The 20,188-nt window shown below is 48.0% G+C and overlaps 1 protein-coding gene across 1 annotated transcript in view; it reads right to left on the minus strand.

Moving 5' to 3' along the window:
- The window catches only part of VDAC2 (voltage dependent anion channel 2), a 38,149-nt gene that overhangs the window by 16,948 nt on the left and 1,013 nt on the right, over positions 1 to 20,188 (minus strand). Inside the window, exons 2-3 of the mRNA XM_073686065.1 lie at positions 13,930 to 14,001; positions 13,262 to 13,311 (exon numbers count right to left, since the gene is read on the minus strand). Coding sequence (XP_073542166.1) covers positions 13,262 to 13,311; positions 13,930 to 13,996 — 117 coding nt within the window. The 5' untranslated portion in view covers positions 13,997 to 14,001. The remainder of the gene's footprint in view (positions 1 to 13,261; positions 13,312 to 13,929; positions 14,002 to 20,188) is intronic.

Consider the following 20,188-nt stretch of genomic DNA (forward strand, 5'->3'; position numbering starts at 1 on the left):
AAATGAGGTGTGTCCAAACTTTTGATCTGTACTGTATATAAGTCTGTGTGCCCACGATGCATTTAAGCGTTTCCGTAGCGGCAAAAACGCTGCAGAAATGCATGGTAGAAGGCCTGCCATGGTTCCCAATGATAATCCACATGTGCTGTGCACATGCTACGGAAATTTCCGCTGCGGGTTATCATTGCGGAAAAAAACGCAGCACTACCAATTATTTTGCGGAAGTGCTGCGTTTTCGCCGCCATTGACTTGCATTGAAACGCATGGATTACGCATCACTGCATATTTAGATGCGCATTCCACGCGTTTCAATGTGCGGATGATACCCGGGTCTAGAGGACAGGAGACTCTCCTCTGGACCCGGGTACCAAAGAACCTGTGAAAAAAAGAATAAAATAAAAAATAAATGTTATATTTACCTTCTGACGGCCCCCGCTGCGCTCGTCCTCCCTTGCCGGCAGATCGCGGTGGACTGAAGGACCTGCGCTGACATCATTTGGTCATGTGACAGCAGGTCTTTCAGTGCAGTGTACCGTGATCTGCCGGCAGCCAGAACGGAGCGAAGCAAGGCACCGGGGGCCATCAGAAGGCAAGTATAGATTTATTTTTTACCATTCTTTACGGTCACACTATATAAATCCATGCCGTTTGCATGGATTTATATAGTGTGACCAAGTTGTCAAGCACTTTCCAAATGATGCTAAAATCGCTTGGAAAGCGCTTGTCAACCCGCATGAGGAACTGCAGGTGAAGAACGCTTCACATCCGCATGTCCCTGGCAGGAAAAACGCATGTACAATCCGCATGTACAATCCGCATGTGTTTTTTCTGCCAGGGAGATGCAGAAACACTCAGGAAAAATCCGGAGCATTTCTGCATCGTGGGCACATAGCCTAAGACCTGGTGCCGCTATGCTTGTCAGTCTACCCCGGAATCAGACAGTAGGGAGAGATTTGCTTGTTTAGAGTTAGTATAGGTATTCCTCAACCTATATCTATATATCCATCTGAACTAAGTGTCCTTCTGAGGACTAATCCAAGTGCATATTTTCAGTGGTGAAGGTGATAGCAGGAGTTAGGCAGGCAGGCAGTATGTGGCAGACTGAAATGCATATAGTGCAAGAGGGTCCATAGCATGTTCCTGCTTCCGCTGTTCTTACAGATATTTGTAGACAAAGCCCCATATGTCAGGGGCCAGGGCCAATTTTTTTATTTTTTTTTTAAATCTTAATCCTGGTTATTTGCTTAAAAAGCAATACAGAGTACACATTTTTTCTTCTCCATTTGCATGTTAGCACTGCAGAATACAACCAAATCTTGTCCATATTACAGCGATAAAAATCCAGAAATTTGGACTGAATGTGGAGAATATTGGCTTACATTTTCCATTCTGTTGCAGTGTGTCGGTCAAGCTATTCACACCAGGTCTCTGAAGAATAGTATTACTAAATTACAGGCCTGCTATTTAAAACAGTGGTTCTCTGTCAGATGAATCACTTAACTGCGTTCCAAAATCAGCCATTTCTAGTGAACATGGAAATATTGTCCTCCATTTAAAATGGGCAAGGGGCGTGGCAAGGGACGGGGAAGTGGACGTGATGATGCATGCTGAGGCAAGATGAAATTGTGCCACAACAAACACCCACATCTTGGCGCTCGACCTGTCACAATTGCTAGGGGAAAGCAGCATACCACTATTGAACCCAGAGCAGTGTCAAAAAGTTGTTGGTTGGATTGCAGATAATGCTTCCAGTCACTTAGCCACCACCACCACCCTGTCTTCCACACGGTTAAGTCTCAGTAGCCGCTATTCTGGACTGCATATTCCTCACCCTGATCCTCCTGCCTCCCATCATGCCGAGTTCCTGGAGACAACTGATCCCACACTTGGACACTCAGAAGAGCTGTTCACTTTTCAATTTGTAGATTCGGGCCTCTCGCCTGGCCACCTTCAAGTGAGTCAAGAGGAGGACACTTGCAGCGATGCCCAAATATTTGAGCAACCACGGTCACAAGAAGGCAACAGTGGGAAAGTGCAATTACTGTCGCAAGAGGTGGATGATGACACAATTACCAGAAAGTCAGGAGGAGGACCAGGGAGTAGAAGTGGAAGACGAGGTGGTGAACAATGAAGTCACTGACCCAACCAGGCAGGGAGACATGCAGAGCCAGGACAGCAGCACACCGGGGGATGGAGGCATAGCACCACAACAGGCAGGAAGAAACAGTGTGGTGGCTGCAGACACAAGGCGGGAAAGCGTTCCCCCGTAACACCAACACAACCGAAGTTGCCAGTACAACTGTTAGGTCTTCCAGAGTCTAGTTGTTTTTTAAAGACTGCAGATAACCCCCAAAAAGGTCATTTGCACCACCTGCCAGGTCAGCATCAACAGGGGTAGCAAAACTAGCAGCCTGATCACCACCAGCATGATCAGGCAAATGGCAGCAAAGCACCCTACTAAGTGGGCCGAACCCCAGGGTCCAGAAACAGTGTGTGGGTGACACCACTGCTTCTTCCGATGTTGTGCATGCTGAACCCCTGTCCATGGAGCATGTGAAGATGCCTCCAGCCCTGCATGTGTCGTTGCACACAAGTAGCACCATCAGCAAGAATGTCCTTGTCCCAGCGCAGTGTTCAGTTGTCCCTACCCCAGTCCTTGGAACGCAAGCGCAAATACGCAGTCAATGCCCCACAGGGCACACTACTAAATTCACACATTTCACAACTGCTTGCGCTCAAAATGTTGCCCTTTAGGCTCATGGAGACTGAAGCTTTCTGCAATCTGATGGCAACGGCCGTCCCTCGGTACTCGGGCCCCAGCCGCTACTATTTCTCCCAGTGTGCCGTCCCCGCATTACACGAGCCGTGCCCTCAATGCAGTTACTGGGAAAGTCCACCTAACCACGGATACGTGGACAAGTGCTTGTGGGCAGGGACGGTACATCTTGCTGACGGCACACTGTTAATATAGTGGAAGCCGGGACCCAGTCGGACCTTGGGACAGAACACGTCCTCATGACGCCAAGGATTGCAGGCCCTGGGTCAATCAGGGTTGCCCCCACATTCTACAGATCATGCACCTCCTCCTCCATCTCTGAAATGACCACATCAGTCAGAAGCTGGAAGCACTGCCTGGGCCAAGTGGCAATGGGCTGTGCTGAAGCTAATATGCTTAGGTTACAAGCCGCACACTGCTGCAAAGTTGTGGACAGTTCTGAAAGAGCAGGCAGATCTGTGGCTGACATCGCTGAACCTACAGCCAGGAATTGTCATGTGTGGACAGTGGCCGGAACCTGGTGGCAGCTCTGAAGCAAGGCGAGCTCACACACGTACCATGCCTGGCCCATGTGCTTAACCTCGTGGTTCAGCGGTTTCTCAAAACCTACCCAGATCTATCGCATCGGCTTGTCAAAGTAAGCCGCATGTGTGCCCATTTTAGAAAGTCGGCTACAGCTTCCGGCACCCTTGCCGTGATTAAGCAGCATTTGCAGCTTCCAGCTCACCGACTGGTGAGCGATGTGCCGACGCGTTCGAACTCAACATTGCAGATGCTGGGAAGGATTTGTGAGCAGAAGGCGGCAGTTGTTGACTACCAGCATCAACACGGCCGTCAGTATTCAGGTCAGACTCCACACATAAGACCTCAGGAATGGACATGGATGTCAGGCATATGTACCATCCTCCAAAACTTTGAGTACTCCACCAAGAAGGTGAGCGGCGATGACGCCATAATTAGCTTCACCATCCCGCTTCTCTGTCTTCTGAAACACTCTCTGCTCACAATCAAAGAGGATGCATTGCAGGCGGAGCACGATGAGATGGGAGCAAGGAACCATACAGGGTGATTCCACAAAGCCCAGCCTCATCTCATCCCAACGTGGACTGGGTGACAATGAGGAAGAGGAGGAAGAACAGGAGCTAGTTTCCTGCGCTATAGATGGTACTACCTGCACAACTGTCATACCGTCTGTTCAGCGTGGATGGCCTGAGGACAGAGAGGAGGAGGAAAAAGAGGAGGAGAGCATGGTCAGTCGTCCTCTTGGTGAGCACACGGAAGTCTTGCCTCTTTGCAGTCTGGCACACATGGCTGAGTTTATGTTACGCTGCCTTTCCCATGAACCTCACGTTGTCCAAATTTTGGGTGACAGTCATTACTGGTTGGTGACACTTCTAAACCCACGCTACAGGGAGAACTTTACGTCTTATTCCCATGCAGGACAGGCCTAATAAAATGGGGCAGTACGAGAAGGCCCTTGATGCGGAATTATTGAAAAAAAATCAGGGAGTACCTTGCCAACCAGGACTGTGGAGGTGGTAAGCCAAACCTTCGACTCCGACTCAACAGTCCCTCATACATGGCTCATGTTTAAGTGATAAATTTATGGTAGGACACATTTTTTCTCAGCTAAGTCTAGACCCTTAGATCAGGAATAGGACATTTCATAACATTCCCAAATTCTTATGAAAAAATATTCCTCACCACAAACTGCACTGAACTACTGTACTCAATATATTTTTTATATATATATTTATATATTAGGAGTCGGTCCACTTTATACCGACTCCACAGCCCTGGTACCAACGTTCTCCATGATTCCTCTGTGCCTTATAATTATTGGGTATCAAAGCTGGACACGTGGAATGAACTGGCTCTCTACGCCTTGGAGGTCCTGGCCTGCCCTGCCGCTAGCGTTTTATCAGAGCGGGTTTTTAGTGCTGCTAGTGGAATTATAACTGATTGGAGAATCCGCCTGTCAATTGAAAATGCTGACAGGCTGACTCTTATAAAAATGAACAAGGGCTGGATTGGGCCAAACTTCTCAACACCACCGAATGATAGCAGCGTAGCATAAACTCAAATACAGTGTCTTTTTTTGGGAGATCTAACTATTCCCATGCACCTCTACCTTTACACCCAGACATGGGTATAAGCTTCCTGATTTTGTCTATTTGCTCTTGTCCTCTTCCGTCTCATCTTCCACCACCATATCTACATCTCTTGCAAGGGGCATTAGAGTTCCTCCAAGTTTTTGCAGCTGTTGCATTCACTGCATAGGCAATAACAGTATGGGACACCCACTTCCTAATAATGGGAACATGTCGCTACTGTGGCCCAGCTCTATGTGTCTTTAAATCGGCATTTTGGTTTTTCTTTAATTTTGGCAGCTGTCGGACTCACTGCATACCCTATTAGCTGGATAGCAGACCTGCCCCTTTTTAATGGGAACATGCCGTTACTGAGGCTCAGCTTTAGGTCTTTAAATTGGTATTGGGGTTTTCCCTACATTTTGGGAGCCCTTGTAGTCGCTGCATACCCAATAACAGTATAGGAGACCCACTCTTTAATAATGGGAACAACAAAGCATAGCCAACTGCTGGGCCTTAAAAAAAAAAAAAAAAATAGTGTTTGTGACTTTGAGTCCATCCTTAATAAATGATACAGGATGTGTCTGATCATGTCTCACACACACCACATGGCAAGATAAGGTAGTAAAATGTTAAAATCACATTTACAGATGAATGTATTTTTCACAGTTTAAAGCAATGCAAAAGTGCAAAAATGCTACGTGTGAACATAGCCCAAGGTGTGGAGGAGCATTTTTGTATATTTATTTTGCCTTATATACAAGTCATTACCCGGGAAAGGATGTTCCTTAACATATTTCCCAGGAAAATCCATTTTGGTTTCGTTTTTGTATGTTTTATTATGAGTCCGTAAAAGTGGCGTAATACCTCGGACAACGTTGTTTACAGCAGTGACTTGGGAGTGAGAGATGCTTCCAGGAATCAGCATTGGGAAGACACCATGTCATTTGAGCACTGTTCCCATCGATTTGGGCAATTTTTAGGCCCTCTGCAGACCGCTGGAAAGAGTAGTTCCTTACTGGTAACGAAATTTCTCGGAACCCATGACGGCACCACGGAGAGAGGGGATCCGCCCTTCAAGGACAGGAAACCTACAGATAAAAAGGGCGGCACCTCTCTCCCGCATCAGTTGGTTTACAGAGCACCGAGAGGACCGCCAGGTTAGTAACACCAAATATGGCATTTTTATTATATATACGTATATTTTTTATTATTTTTTTTTTTCAGACACACCCTGTGACTAAACAACAGGTAGTAACGATTGTGCACACCCATGTGTAAGAAAAAAGGGGAGGGAATGTACGGGTGCCGTCATGGGTTCCGAGAAATTTCGTTACCGGTAAGTAACTACTCTTTCTCTTTCCCCATGACGGCACCACGGAGAGATTGCAGAGCAGTGAAGATTAGGGAGGGACCACCGCTTCCAGAACCCTTCTGCCAAAGGTAAGATCTGAAGACGATGTTAGATCCAGCCGGTAGTGTTTAAAGAACGTGGAGGGAGAAGACCAGGTCGCCACTCTACATATCTGTTCGATTGAAGCTCCGGCCTTCTCCGCCCAGGAGGCTGCCACTGCCCTTGTCGAGTGCGCCCTTAAGCCCACCGGCGCTGTTTCCCCGCTTGAGGAATAAGCCAGGGAAATGGCTTCCCTTATCCACCTTGCCAGGGTTCCTTTGGAAGCTTTCTGTCCCTTCCGAGATCCCTGGAAGCACACAAAAAGAGCCCTGTCCTTCCTACACTCCCGTGTGGCCTCTAAATATTGCATAATGCACCTCCTGACGTCCAAGGTGTGAAGGGCCTCTTCCCCCTTGTTTTTTGGGGCTGCGCAGAAGGAAGGGAGGGTAACCTCCTGTGACCTGTGAAAAAGGGATCCCACCTTAGGAAGGTACGCAGGGTCGGTCCTAAGCGTCACTCTGTCGTCTAGTATTTGTGTAAAAGGGGGTCCTGCGGATAGTGCTTGGATATCACTAATGCGGCGAGCCGAGGTGAGGGCTACCAGAAGGGACGTCTTAAGGGACAAGATTTTAAGGGATGCTTCCCCTAGAGGTTCAAAGGGGCCTCTGGTCAGGGCTGAAAGAACAAGATTTAAATCCCACGGAGGAGCCTTCCGGGAGGGGATGGGCCTGGATCTATGAGATGCTCTGATGAACCTGGAGATCCATCTATCCGTTGCCAGGTTGCAGTTATACAGGGCTCCCAGAGCTGCCACCTGAACCTTCAGCGTGCTAGTGGCCAACCCCAGTTCCAACCCCTTCTGAAGGAACTCCAGGATGGTAACCACGGGGGCCTCCCCTACTATATCCGTACCTGCAAAGGAAAGGAATTTCTTCCAAGTTTTCCCGTAGAGCCTAGTAGTTACAGGTTTCCTACTCTGCAGCAAGGTAGAGATTAGATTGGGGGAAAACCCTTTATCCCTCAAGAGTGACCTCTCAAATTCCAAGCTGTCAAGTGCAGGTTTGTTACCTGCGGGTGTAGTACTGGACCCTGAGACAGCAGGTCCGGAACTTCCGGAAGGACCCAGGGGTCGGAGACGGACATGATCCTCAGCCAGGAAAACCAAGGCCTTCTTGGCCAGAAAGGGGCGATCAGGATCGCATTCGCCTCGTCTTCCCTGATCTTCCTCAGAACTGCCGGAATGAGAGCAATCGGAGGAAAGGCATATACTAGCTGGTGGCCCCATGGAATCAAAAAAGCGTCTAGTGCTACTGGGTTCCCCCTGGGGTCGATCGAGCAAAACGTGTCCACCTTTTTGTTTTTCCAGTTGGCGAATAGGTCTATACATGGGATTCCCCAAGCCCTCGTGATTTTTTTGAACACTAGCTGGTTCAACTCCCATTCGCCCTGTCTCAACTGGGTACGGCTTAGGAAGTCCGCCGTGACGTTCATTGACCCTTTTATGTGCAGAGCTGATAAGGACTCTAGATTCCTCTCTGCTACGTGGAGGATGGAGCTTGACGCCTGAAGAAGGGAGATGGACCGGGTACCCCCCTGGTGATTTAGATATGCCACCACTACTCGGTTGTCCGAGAACACTCTCACGTGGTAACCCTTTAACACGTTTAGAAATTCTAAGAGGCCATACTTCACCGCCAGAAGTTCTTTCATGTTGGAGGAAGAACCTTCCACCCCCTTTGCCCAGACTCCCTGAGCCACTCAGTCGTCTAGATGAGCCCCCCACCCCCTGGGGCTTGCATCTGTCGTCAGAATCTGGGGTGACGGAATTGTCCATGGGACGCCCCTGCCTAGATTTTCTTTGTCCACCATGTTAGGGAAAGTAAAGTTTTTGAGGATAAGGTCAGTCGCCCTTCTAAGTGCCCTCTTAGAGATTTTTCCGCCCTCAAAATCTCCCATTGTAAGACCCTGGTGTGCAACTGAGCCCAGCGGACACCCGGGATGCAGGCAGTCATAGAACCGAGGAGGGACATTGCTCCCCTTAGTGTCATAACCGGATGCTTCCTCACATAGGACACACGGGCTATCATATTTTGGACTTTCTCTTCCGGAAGACGGCATTCCTGACTTCTTGAATCTAACAGGATACCTAAGTATTCCTGTAGCTGAACTGGCTCCACTCTGGATTTTTTTTAGATTTAGAAGCCATCCCAAACTTGTCAAAGAATCCATGACTACTACTAGCTGGTCTTTGCAGTGGCTGAACGAGTTGCCTATAACCAGTAGATCGTCCAGGTATGGGACTATCAGGATGTTTCTCTCCCTCAGATGAGCCATGACTTCCGACATCACTTTCGTGAAGACTCTGGGGGCTATTGCTAACCCGAAGGGAAGGGCCACATACTGGAAATGTCTGATTGTGCCCCTTATTGGTATGGCTACCCTCAGGAATTTCTGGTAGTCCCTGTGAATGGGGACATGATAGTAGGCGTCTTTTAGGTCTAAGACCGTCATGAAACAGCCTGGAAACAGTAATTTCACACAAGTTTTTATTGACTCCATCTTGAAAGGTTGTATATTTAGAAACTTGTTTAATTTCTTCAGGTTCACGATAGTCCTGAGTGTACCATCCGGTTTTCTCCTGAGGAATAGTGGGGAGTAAAACCCCTCGCCTGCCTCCTGAGCTGGGACCTCCTGCAGGACTGCTCTGTCCACTAGGTCTAGGACTTCCTGTTCTAGAGCCAACTGCTCTACCGCTGAGGACCTTACGGGGGTTACTGTGAAATTTCCTCGGGGAGTGGAGAGGAACTGGAGTTTTAGCCCAGATCTTATCAGGCCCAAAATCCAGCCCACATTTGAAATCTTTTCCCAGGCTGAGAGGAAATGGAGCAGCCTTCCCCCCACCTGGGGCTGCGTTTCATTGGGCGGGCTTCTTGCTGTCACTAAGGGGCCTGTTGAACATAAACCCCTTGGCTTTCTTCTGTCTCCTATCTTCCCACCTGTCCTGATCTTTGGGGGGCCTCTTTCGCATGAATTTTTTGCTCCGAAAACCCTTCCTGAATGATGAACCGGAGAGGACCGGGAATCGTTTTTTGTCATCCCCGGCTTTATCCAGGATGTCATCCAGGGTAGGTCCGAACAAAAATTCCCCTTCACACGGGATGGAGCACAGTTTGGATTTCGTTTGGAGGTCGCCTGGCCAGCATTTGAGCCATAGGGCCCGTCTAGCTGCATTTGAAAAACTCCCTGCTCTGGCTGCCAGTCTGACGGAGTCGGCTGAGGTGTCTGCCAGAAAAGCCGCTGCGCCTTTCATCACAGGGATGGTCCCTATAATATCCTCCCTTGAAGCCTTGTCTTTTAGCTGAGATTCCAGCTGGTCCAGCCAAACTATCAAGGATCTGGCTGTGCAAGTGGCTGCCACTGCCGGTTTTAACCCCCCCCCCCCCCTGCCGCTTCCCAGGCTCCTTTCAGAAAGGAGTCCGCTTTTTTGTCCATAGGGTCTTTAAGTACCCCCATGTCTTCAAACGGCAGGGAATATTTTTTAGAGGCTTTGGCTACCGCCACGTCAATTTTTGGCGCTTTATTCCAGAAAGAGCATACAGGGTCCTCAAAGGGGTATTTCCTTTTTGGGGTCAACAACCCTTTTCTCTCTGGCTTCTTCCATTCTCTCTTAATCAGGTCGTGAACCTGATCATTAAGAGGGAAGGATCTCTTTCTTTTCTGACCTAAGCCACTGAACATTATGTCTTGGATGGACTTTTTGGGATGAGGGTCTACAAACCCCATGGTGGCCCTAACTGCTTTGATTAAGCTATCTGTTCCGTCTATAGGGAAACAGTTACGACCACCGTCCTCTGAAGATGAGGAAGCAGATGATGAACAGGATGATTCAGATCCCGCAACTTCCTCATCTGATTTACTAGACTCTGACTCCGGGGAAAGGTGCCTAGTTTTTTTATGCTTCTTCCCCCCCTTTTGGAGGGATTTGAAGGTATCTTCGACTTGCGATTTTATCAGGGATCTGAGCTCGGTAGCAAACTTAGGGGTCTCCTCACAGATGGTTTGCTCGATGCATGAGCTACATAGTCTCTTTTGCCATGTGGTGGGTAGATCTGCTGCGCAAAGTGCGCAGGCCCTGTTTTTAAACTTCCCCGTGCTCTTCCTTCCCTAAGAAAAGAGAGGGGGGAGGGTCCAAATTACAAGTGAACTTTTACGAAGATCACTTACCGCCTATACGAAAGAGAGAGAGGGAATACCGCATTCGAAGAGGAACCTGCTCTGGTAGCTGGGTCTTTCGCCGAGGCTGATGCCGTGCCGGAATCTTTGCCACGCTGAGAAGACCTGCCGGACCGACCGCTTCCTCCGTCACCTTGATTATGTTGACGCGGAGGGCCGCTGGAGGGTCCTTTCGTGCGTTTCCTCTGAGGCGATGGAGATGGTGAGTGGGGGCGCAGGGAACACACCTCCTGGGACTCCTGGTCACTCATACTGCTGATTTTGACGTATGCCAGGAAGCATTTTCCCTTTGCTTCCCTGGCAATTTAAGCTATGCAGGTGACCGCCCCCTCCCCCTCCAACACCGCTGTGGGGAGCGCCCCCCCTCTGGCCAGGACACCGCTGTGTCCTCCATGTTAGGCCTTTCCCGCGCACGCGTTTGAATTCGCCGCTCCTGCGGCCGCGTCACTTCCGGGCGCCTACCGCATCACTTCCGGCGCGCACGCGAGGGGGAGCGTCGGTGAGTGAGCGCGCGCACCCACCCAAATGCCGAATCGCTATCCAGCAAGCATGCGGGGCGCGCGCTGCACAAGGCCCAGACCCTGACCCAGGGCTCAGGCCAACCCGAGCCCTGAGCCTTCTATACTTACCGCCTGGGCCCGACGCCACAGGAGACCGCAGCTTGCTTCGCGTCTCCCTGCCACCCTAGAGGCCCGCTGACCCCAGCTGTGGCGCTTCAGGACACCGCACCAGCCGAGGCAGGGAACCCCCGCTGCCTGAGCCGGACTGGTCGGGCCTGGTAAGTAAAATCTTCTTTCTTCAGGATTTCATCCGTAGGTCCCTGTCAAGGACAGGAAACCAACTGATGCGGGAGAGAGGTGCCGCCCTTTTTATCTGTAGGTTTCCTGTCCTTGAAGGGCGGATCCCCTCTCTCCGTGGTGCCGTCATGGGGAAAGAGAAAAATGCTCGAGTTTCTCATTGACTTACATCGGGTGCTTGAGTACCCGAGCATTTTAGTGCTCGCTCATCACTAATGTGTAGCACAAGCAGTCAGATAATCACAGCTGCAAGTCTCCAAAGGAGACAATTGAAGCAATTAAAAAAAGTGTAAAAAAAAAAAAAAAAAAAAAAAAAAAAAAAAAAAAAAAAAAACTATCACCCCCCCCCTTTAACTCCATTAAAAAAAAATAATAAAAATGCACATATTTGGTATCACTGCGTTCAGAAACACCCGATCAAAATATAAAAAACTAATCCGATCAGTAAACTGCGTAACGAGAAAAAAATCAAAACGGCAGAATTACAGGGTTGTTTGGTCACATTACAATAACAGGTGATCAAAACATTGTATCAATAAAAAAAAAAAAAAAAAAAGTCAGCTCGGTGTGCAAAAAATAAGTCCTCACCCAGCCCCCAGAAAATGTTGCATTTTTTTTTTTTTTTTAAATTCAAACTTTAGAATTTTTTTCCCCACTAAGGCTATGTGCCCACGATGCAGAAATGCTGCATATTTTTTACGCTTCTCCCTGGCAGGAAAAATGCATGCGGATTTTACATGCGTTTTTCCCGCCAGGTAGAGGCGTTTGTCAAGCGTTTTTGCATGCGGGTTATCAAGCGCTTTTCCAAGCGATTTTAGCATCACTTGGAAAAGTGCTTGACAACTTGTTCACACTATATAAATCCATGCAACCGGCATGGGATTTATAGTAGTGTGACCAAGTTAGTTATAAAAAAAATAAAAAAAAATGAATAAGAATGGTAAAAAATAAAAAAATAAAGTTTATACTCACCTTCCGTTGTCCTCCCAGTGTTATCTCTGCTGCGTCCGGTCTCTTGCAATGCTCGCGGTGGTGTGAAGGACCTGCGGTGACGTCATTGAGCCATGTGATGGGTCACATGACTCAGTGACATCATGGCAGGTCCTTCACAACAGCGGGAGCAATGCAAGACACCAGACGGTGCAGACAAAACACCGGGAGGACAACGGAAGGCGAGTATAAACTTTTTTTATTTTAAGTTCTTTTTTTTTTTTTTTTTTACAGTTTCTATGGTACCCAGGTCTGGATGAGTCTCCTCTCCTACTGACTTGGGTACCATCCGCACATAGAAACGCATAATATCCGTGTGTACAAATGTACTGACACGGATATTATGTGTTTCAATGCAAATCAATGGCGGCAATTACGCTGCGTGTCCGCAAAATTAATGGACATGCTGCGGATTTTGGAGCGCAGCATAAATGCTGCGGAAAAATCCGCAACTTGGGCATTGACATTGCGGCTTGTCATTGGGGACCATGGGGGCGGATTACCAAGCGTTTATGCTGCGGAAATTCCACAGCATATACACTTGTAAAACGCTACGTGGGCCCATACCCTTAAATAAAAAAAGAACCTATACATGTTTGGCATCTACGAATTCATGATGGCCTGGAGAATCATAATGGCAGGTTATTCTTAGCAGTTAGTGAACATTGTGTATAAACAAAAAAAAAAAAAAACAAACACACCATTGTCGAATTTCATGTTTTCCATTACACTATATGGTAAAAATCAATAGTATCGTTCAAAAGCGCAACTTGTCCCGCAAAAAACAAGCCCTCACATGGCCAAGTTGACAGAAAAAAAAAATGTTATGGCTCTGGGAAGAAGGGAAGCAAAAAATGAAAATGGAAAATCCTAACATCGTGAAGGTATAATAAAAAATAAAAAAAATGACATTCCTTTTAATATGAAGAAAAGCTGTCTACAGCAGTTTACTCTACACATATAAATGCAGATATATACTCACCACTCCACTTGCAGATTTTGTCTTAACATCAAGCTTCACCAGTCCAAAACCTGTATAAAAAAACAAAAAAATAAATATTTAGTTAAAGGTAATCTGTCACCAGGTTTTTGCTACCCCACTTGAGAACAGCCAGCATGATGCAAGGTCAGAGACCCCAATTATTGTTCTTCTACTGCAGATCTAGCAGTGTTGAGCGCTGTGTAACCCTGCCTACACCACTGATTGACAGCTTTCTGGGTACACTGTGCATTGACAGAAAGCTGCCAATCAGTGGTGGGGGTGAGGATGGACTAGGAGTCAAGTGACACCTAGTCCAGTGAAGTGATAATGATTTTATTTAACCTACAGCATAGAGCCTACTAAGTAATACATCGCTAGAAGCAGTGTCTCAGACCCTACATCATTACAAAGCAAAATACTGCCGAGATGATTTTTAAAGAGGGTGCCTGCTAACAAAATAAATTCACCTTTAAAAATATTTACATACAACCAAGTTTGTTATTGCCTCTTAATTTTATTGAATATCTGTTTTCTAGTTCTCTGCAGCTACAGATTGGTGCGGAGCTGTCGCACCAATGTACCAAGAATACTGCAGTGCATCAGCTCAGCCCAGGCCCGTCAAGATTAGAGACTACAGCAATCATGTTTTACACTTTATATAGTCTTACCATATCCTTTGCTGAAGATGTCTCGAGAAGACTTGCCAAGGTCAGCATAACATGGTGGGACAGCCATTTTACCTTAAAAATGGTAAAAAAAAATAAATAAATAAAAAAAACAGCCAGAAATATTAACCACTTGAAAGGGGGTTCAAAAGAAAACAGAAATTATTCCAGCTTTAGATAAAAAGTCCATATTAGAAATTGTTTAAAACATTGATACTCTTATCCTACAGTCAGCAACCTGATCCAGAATATAAGTTATACACAGACGCGTTTCGAACTGCTGTTCTTATTATTTCGCTTGGAGCCCTGCTGATTCTGTGCTCTGTACATTCCGGTGGGTGAGCTAATTACATTATTTTTTTGTTACTTTAAAGGGGTTACCCAGCACTGCCTCACTACTGAGCATGTACATAAGCACAGAACAGATTCATCTCAACTAAAAGTCGAGATCCTTAGATCAGGAATAGGACATTTCATAACATCCTGCATTGAACTACTGTACTCAATGTATTATATATTTTAGGAGTCTGTGCATTTTATACCGACTCCACAGCCCTGATCTGGGACTACGACCTTACCAGGAGTTCATTGCTGTGAAAACAGTTGCTAACTATCTGCCCATCTCTACCAGGCAGTGATTTCCCAGCTTCATGTTACATCATGTCAATAGAGCAGCTCTCTCTCTTCTGGGCATCACTGCCGACGTCATGCTGATTGGTAGACTGCTTCTCAGTTTGGCAGTGTGGAGCTGGCTATCAATCAGCATGAGGTCAGCAGCGACATCCCAACGACAGGGCAGAAGAGAAGCCGCTGCTCTGTTGATGTGACGTCACCAGGAGGAAAATCACCGGCAGAAACCCTCCACCACACGAGATCCGTAGTTGCAAAGCAGCCTATTGTACATTTGGGATGTTGGATTTCTACCATTGTCATTAGATTTGTTAAATCTCCCCCACTGTGTCACACCAAATTAAAAACCAAATGCATTATAGCAGAGGATTCATTTCAGTGCAGATCCTGTCATCAAGATGTATTCTGATAAACCATCAAAAGGTTCAAAGTCAAAATATCGGGTTATTTCCTGCATACTTAGATTACACCAAGAACACACTCCGTCTAAGGACAAGCCATCTAAGAGAAAGTTACACAGCATGGGCTGCGAGATACCTTCCCAAGAATGCAACTAACCATTAATAACATCATGCGACTGATTTTCTTAGTAATTCTTGAGGAGAGTCCCATCAGGTAATTCAGCTAGAGTGCTTTCTTACTCACAGGACAGCTCCTCTGTGATGCCCTGCCCCATGCTGGGGAATGTATGCTGCCCATCCAGGCACAACATGAATTTAATGAGAAGTGTCAGAATGAGGCTTGCCCGCCCCCATCTCCATTCACTGATGCAACATCCGGTAATAGAGCCCAAAGGAGAAAACAAAAGTGCTCTCATCCAAGCAGCAGGGTCAAATCTAAGACATCACTGCAAGAAGACAGTCAGATTTTACATAGAAAGGGAATACGGCCACCAGCTCAATGCATCCTTCTATTAAAAATACGTAAAATACCATTAAAAAGAAGAAAGGGTTACTCTAGTCTGGACACCCTATCTAGACATGTAAAATGTGTGAGACATCCATGTAATAAAAGGACAATCAAGTGACAGCAGCAAGAATCATAAGGTCATGAAAGACTGCAGCAGAAACAGACTGCTAAGGTCACACGCAGCAGCAGCAGTCCTATATATAGCGGCAGTTACAAGGGTAGGCAGGCACAGCCTGGGAGCAGCCATCTTGGAAGCATGCACACATCCTGATGGAAAATTAACCCATTTCCTCAGCAGTAATCCAAGACCGCAAGAATGCGCTTCTTCAGTTTACAAGTATAGCAGCAGCGGTCCCCAAAGCCCTGAACAAAGCAAATACAAGATCATGAGAAGAGACTACCCACTGCATGCTTCCAAGAGAGAAATGCACTACCTGTGGAACTACTAGTCCCAGCATCTATGCAGCTCGTAGGGAATACTGTGAGGTGCAGTTTCACACCACCTCATGTTGCAGCACATTGTGAGAATTATCTGAACATTAACTATCACATATGCTACACCATGCTGACCAGTCTCACAGCCTGGACCATCGTGCCACACCGTACCAACCGGTCTCACACACAGCATGGGCTATCCTGCCACACCGTACCAACCGGTCTCACACACAGCGTGGGCTATCCTGCCACACCGCACCAACCGGTCTCACACACAGCGTGGGCTATCCTGCCACACCGCACCAACCGGTCTCACACACAGCGTGGGCTATCCTGCCACACCGTACCAACCGGTCACACAAACACACACAGCATGGACTATCCTGCCACACCGTACCAACCGGTCTCACACACAGCATGGGCTATCCTGCCACACCGTACCAACCGGTCTCACACACAGCATGGGCTATCCTGCCACACCGTACCAACCGGTCTCACACACAGCATGGGCTATCCTGCCACACCGTACCAACCGGTCTCACACACAGCATGGGCTATCCTGCCACACCGCACCAACCGGTCACACACACAGCATGGGCTATCCTGCCACACCGCACCAACTGGTCACACACACAGCATGGGCTATCCTGCCACACCATACCAACTGGTCACACACACAGCATGGGCTATTCTGCCACACCGTGCCGACCGGTCTCTCACAAACGCACACAGCATGGGCTATCCTGCCACAATGTAGCAACTTGTCACACACACAGCATGGGCTATTCTGCCACACCGTGCCGACCAGTCTCTCACAAAAGCACACAGCATGGACTATCCTGCCACAATGTACCAACTGGTCTCACACACACACACACACCACATGGACTATACTGCCACAATGTACCGACTGGTCTCACACACACAGCATGGACTATCCTGCCACAATGTGCCAAGTGGTCTCTCCCACACACACACAGCATGGACTATCCTGCCACAATGTACCAACTGGTCTCTCTCCCACACACACAGCATGGACTATCCTGCCACAATGTACCAACTGGTCTCTCTCCCGCACACACCACATGGACTATACTGCCACAATGTACCGACTGGTCTCACACACACAGCATGGACTATCCTGCCACAATGTGCCAACTGGTCTCTCTCCCACACACACAGCATGGACTATCCTGCCACAATGTACCAACTGGTCTCTCTCCCACACACACAGCATGGACTATCCTGCCACAATGTACCAACTGGTCTCTCTCCCGCACACACAGCATGGACTATCCTGCCACAATGTACCAACTGGTCTCTCTCCCACACACACAGCATGGACTATCCTGCCACAATGTACCAACTGGTCTCACACACACACACAGCATGGACTATACTGCCACAATGCACCGACTGGTGTCTCTCACACACACACTATCCTGCCACAATGTACAGACTGGTCTCTCACACACACACAGCATGGACTATCCTGCCACAATGTACCGACTGGTCACACACACAGCATGGACTATCCTGCCACAATGTACCAACTGGTCACACACACACACAGCATGACTATCCTGCCACAATGTACCAACTGGTCACACACACACACAGCATGGACTATCCTGCCACAATGTACCAACTGGTCACACACACACACAGCATGGACTATCCTGCCACAATGTACCAACTGGTCACACACACACACAGCATGGTCTATCCTGCCACAATGTACCAACTGGTCACACACACACACAGCATGACTATCCTGCCACAATGTACCAACTGGTCACACACACACACAGCATGGACTATCCTGCCACAATGTACCAACTGGTCACACACACACACAGCATGGACTATCCTGCCACAATGTACCAACTGGTCACACACACACACAGCATGGACTATACTGCCACAATGCACCGACTGGTGTCTCTCACACACACACTATCCTGCCACAATGTACAGACTGGTCTCTCACACACACACAGCATGGACTATCCTGCCACAATGTACCGACTGGTCACACACACAGCATGGACTATCCTGCCACAATGTACCAACTGGTCACACACACACACAGCATGACTATCCTGCCACAATGTACCAACTGGTCACACACACACACAGCATGGACTATCCTGCCACAATGTACCAACTGGTCACACACACACACAGCATGGACTATCCTGCCACAATGTACCAACTGGTCACACACACACACAGCATGGACTATCCTGCCACAATGTACCAACTGGTCACACACACACACAGCATGGTCTATCCTGCCACAATGTACCAACTGGTCACACACACACACACAGCATGGACTATCCTGCCACAATGTACCAACTGGTCACACACACACACAGCATGGACTATCCTGCCACAATGTACCAACTGGTCACACACACACACACAGCATGGACTATCCTGCCACAATGTACCAACTGGTCACACACACACAGCATGGACTATCCTGCCACAATGTACCAACTGGTCACACACACACACACAGCATGGACTATCTTGCCACAATGTACCAACTGGTCACACACACACACAGCATGGACTATCCTGCCACAATGTACCAACTGGTCACACACACACACAGCATGGACTATCCTGCCACAATGTACCAACTGGTCACACACACACACAGCATGGACTATCCTGCCACAATGTACCAACTGGTCACACACACACACAGCATGGACTATCCTGCCACAATGTACCAACTGGTCACACACACAGCATGGACTATCCTGCCACAATGTACCGACTGGTCTCACACACAGCATGGACTATCCTGCCACAATGTACCGACTGGTCTCACACACACAACATGGACTATCCTGCCACAATGTACCGACTGGTCTCACACACACAACATGGACTATCCTGCCACAATGTATCGACTAGTCTCACACACACACACAGCATGGACTATCCTGCCACAATGTACCAACTGGTCTCACACACAACATGGACTATCCTGCCACAATGTACCAACTGGTCTCACACACAACATGGACTATCCTGCCACAATGTACCAACTGGTCACACACACACCACATGGACTATCCTGCCACAATGTACCAACTGGTCACACACACACCACATGGACTATCCTGCCACAATGTACCAACTGGTCACACACACACACAACATGGACTATCCTGCCACAATGTACCAACTGGTCTCACACACACAACATGGACTATCCTGCCACAATGTACCAACTGGTCTCACACACACAGCATGGACTATCCTGCCACAATGTACCAACTGGTCTCACACACAACATGGACTATCCTGCCACAATGTACCAACTGGTCTCACACACAACATGGACTATCCTGCCACAATGTACCGACTGGTCTCACACACACAACATGGACTATCCTGCCACAATGTACCGACTGGTCTCACACACACACACACACACACACAACATGGACTATCCTGCCACAATGTACCAACTGGTCTCACACACAACATGGACTATCCTGCCACAATGTACCAACTGGTCTCACACACACACAACATGGACTATCCTGCCACAATGTACCAACTGGTCACACACACACAGCATGGACTATCCTGCCACAATGTACCAACTGGTCACACACACACAGCATGGACTATCCTGCAACAATGTACCAACTGGTCACACACACAGCATGGACTATCCTGCCACAATGTACCGACTGGTCTCACACACACACACACAACATGGACTATCCTGCCACAATGTACCGACTGGTCTCACACCCACAACATGGACTATCCTGCCACAATGTACCGACTGGTCTCACACCCACACAACATGGACTATCCTGCCACAATGTACCGACTGGTCTCACACCCACACAACATGGACTATCCTGCCACAATGTACCGACTGGTCTCACACACACAACATGGACTATCCTGCCACAATGTACCGACTGGTCTCACACACACAACATGGACTATCCTGCCACAATGTACCAACTGGTCTCACACACACAGCATGGACTATCCTGCCACAATGTACCAACTGGTCTCACACACACAGCATGGACTATCCTGCCACAATGTACCAACTGGTCTCACACACAACATGGACTATCCTGCCACAATGTACCAACTGGTCACACACACACACAACATGGACTATCCTGCCACAATGTACCAACTGGTCACACACACACAACATGGACTATCCTGCCACAATGTACCAACTGGTCACACACACACAACATGGACTATCCTGCCACAATGTACCAACTGGTCA

Source organism: Phyllobates terribilis, unplaced genomic scaffold (assembly GCF_046119375.1).
Source record: "Phyllobates terribilis strain yellow unplaced genomic scaffold, ASM4611937v1 Scaffold_5__5_contigs__length_657084704, whole genome shotgun sequence".
NCBI lineage: Eukaryota > Metazoa > Chordata > Amphibia > Anura > Dendrobatidae > Phyllobates > Phyllobates terribilis.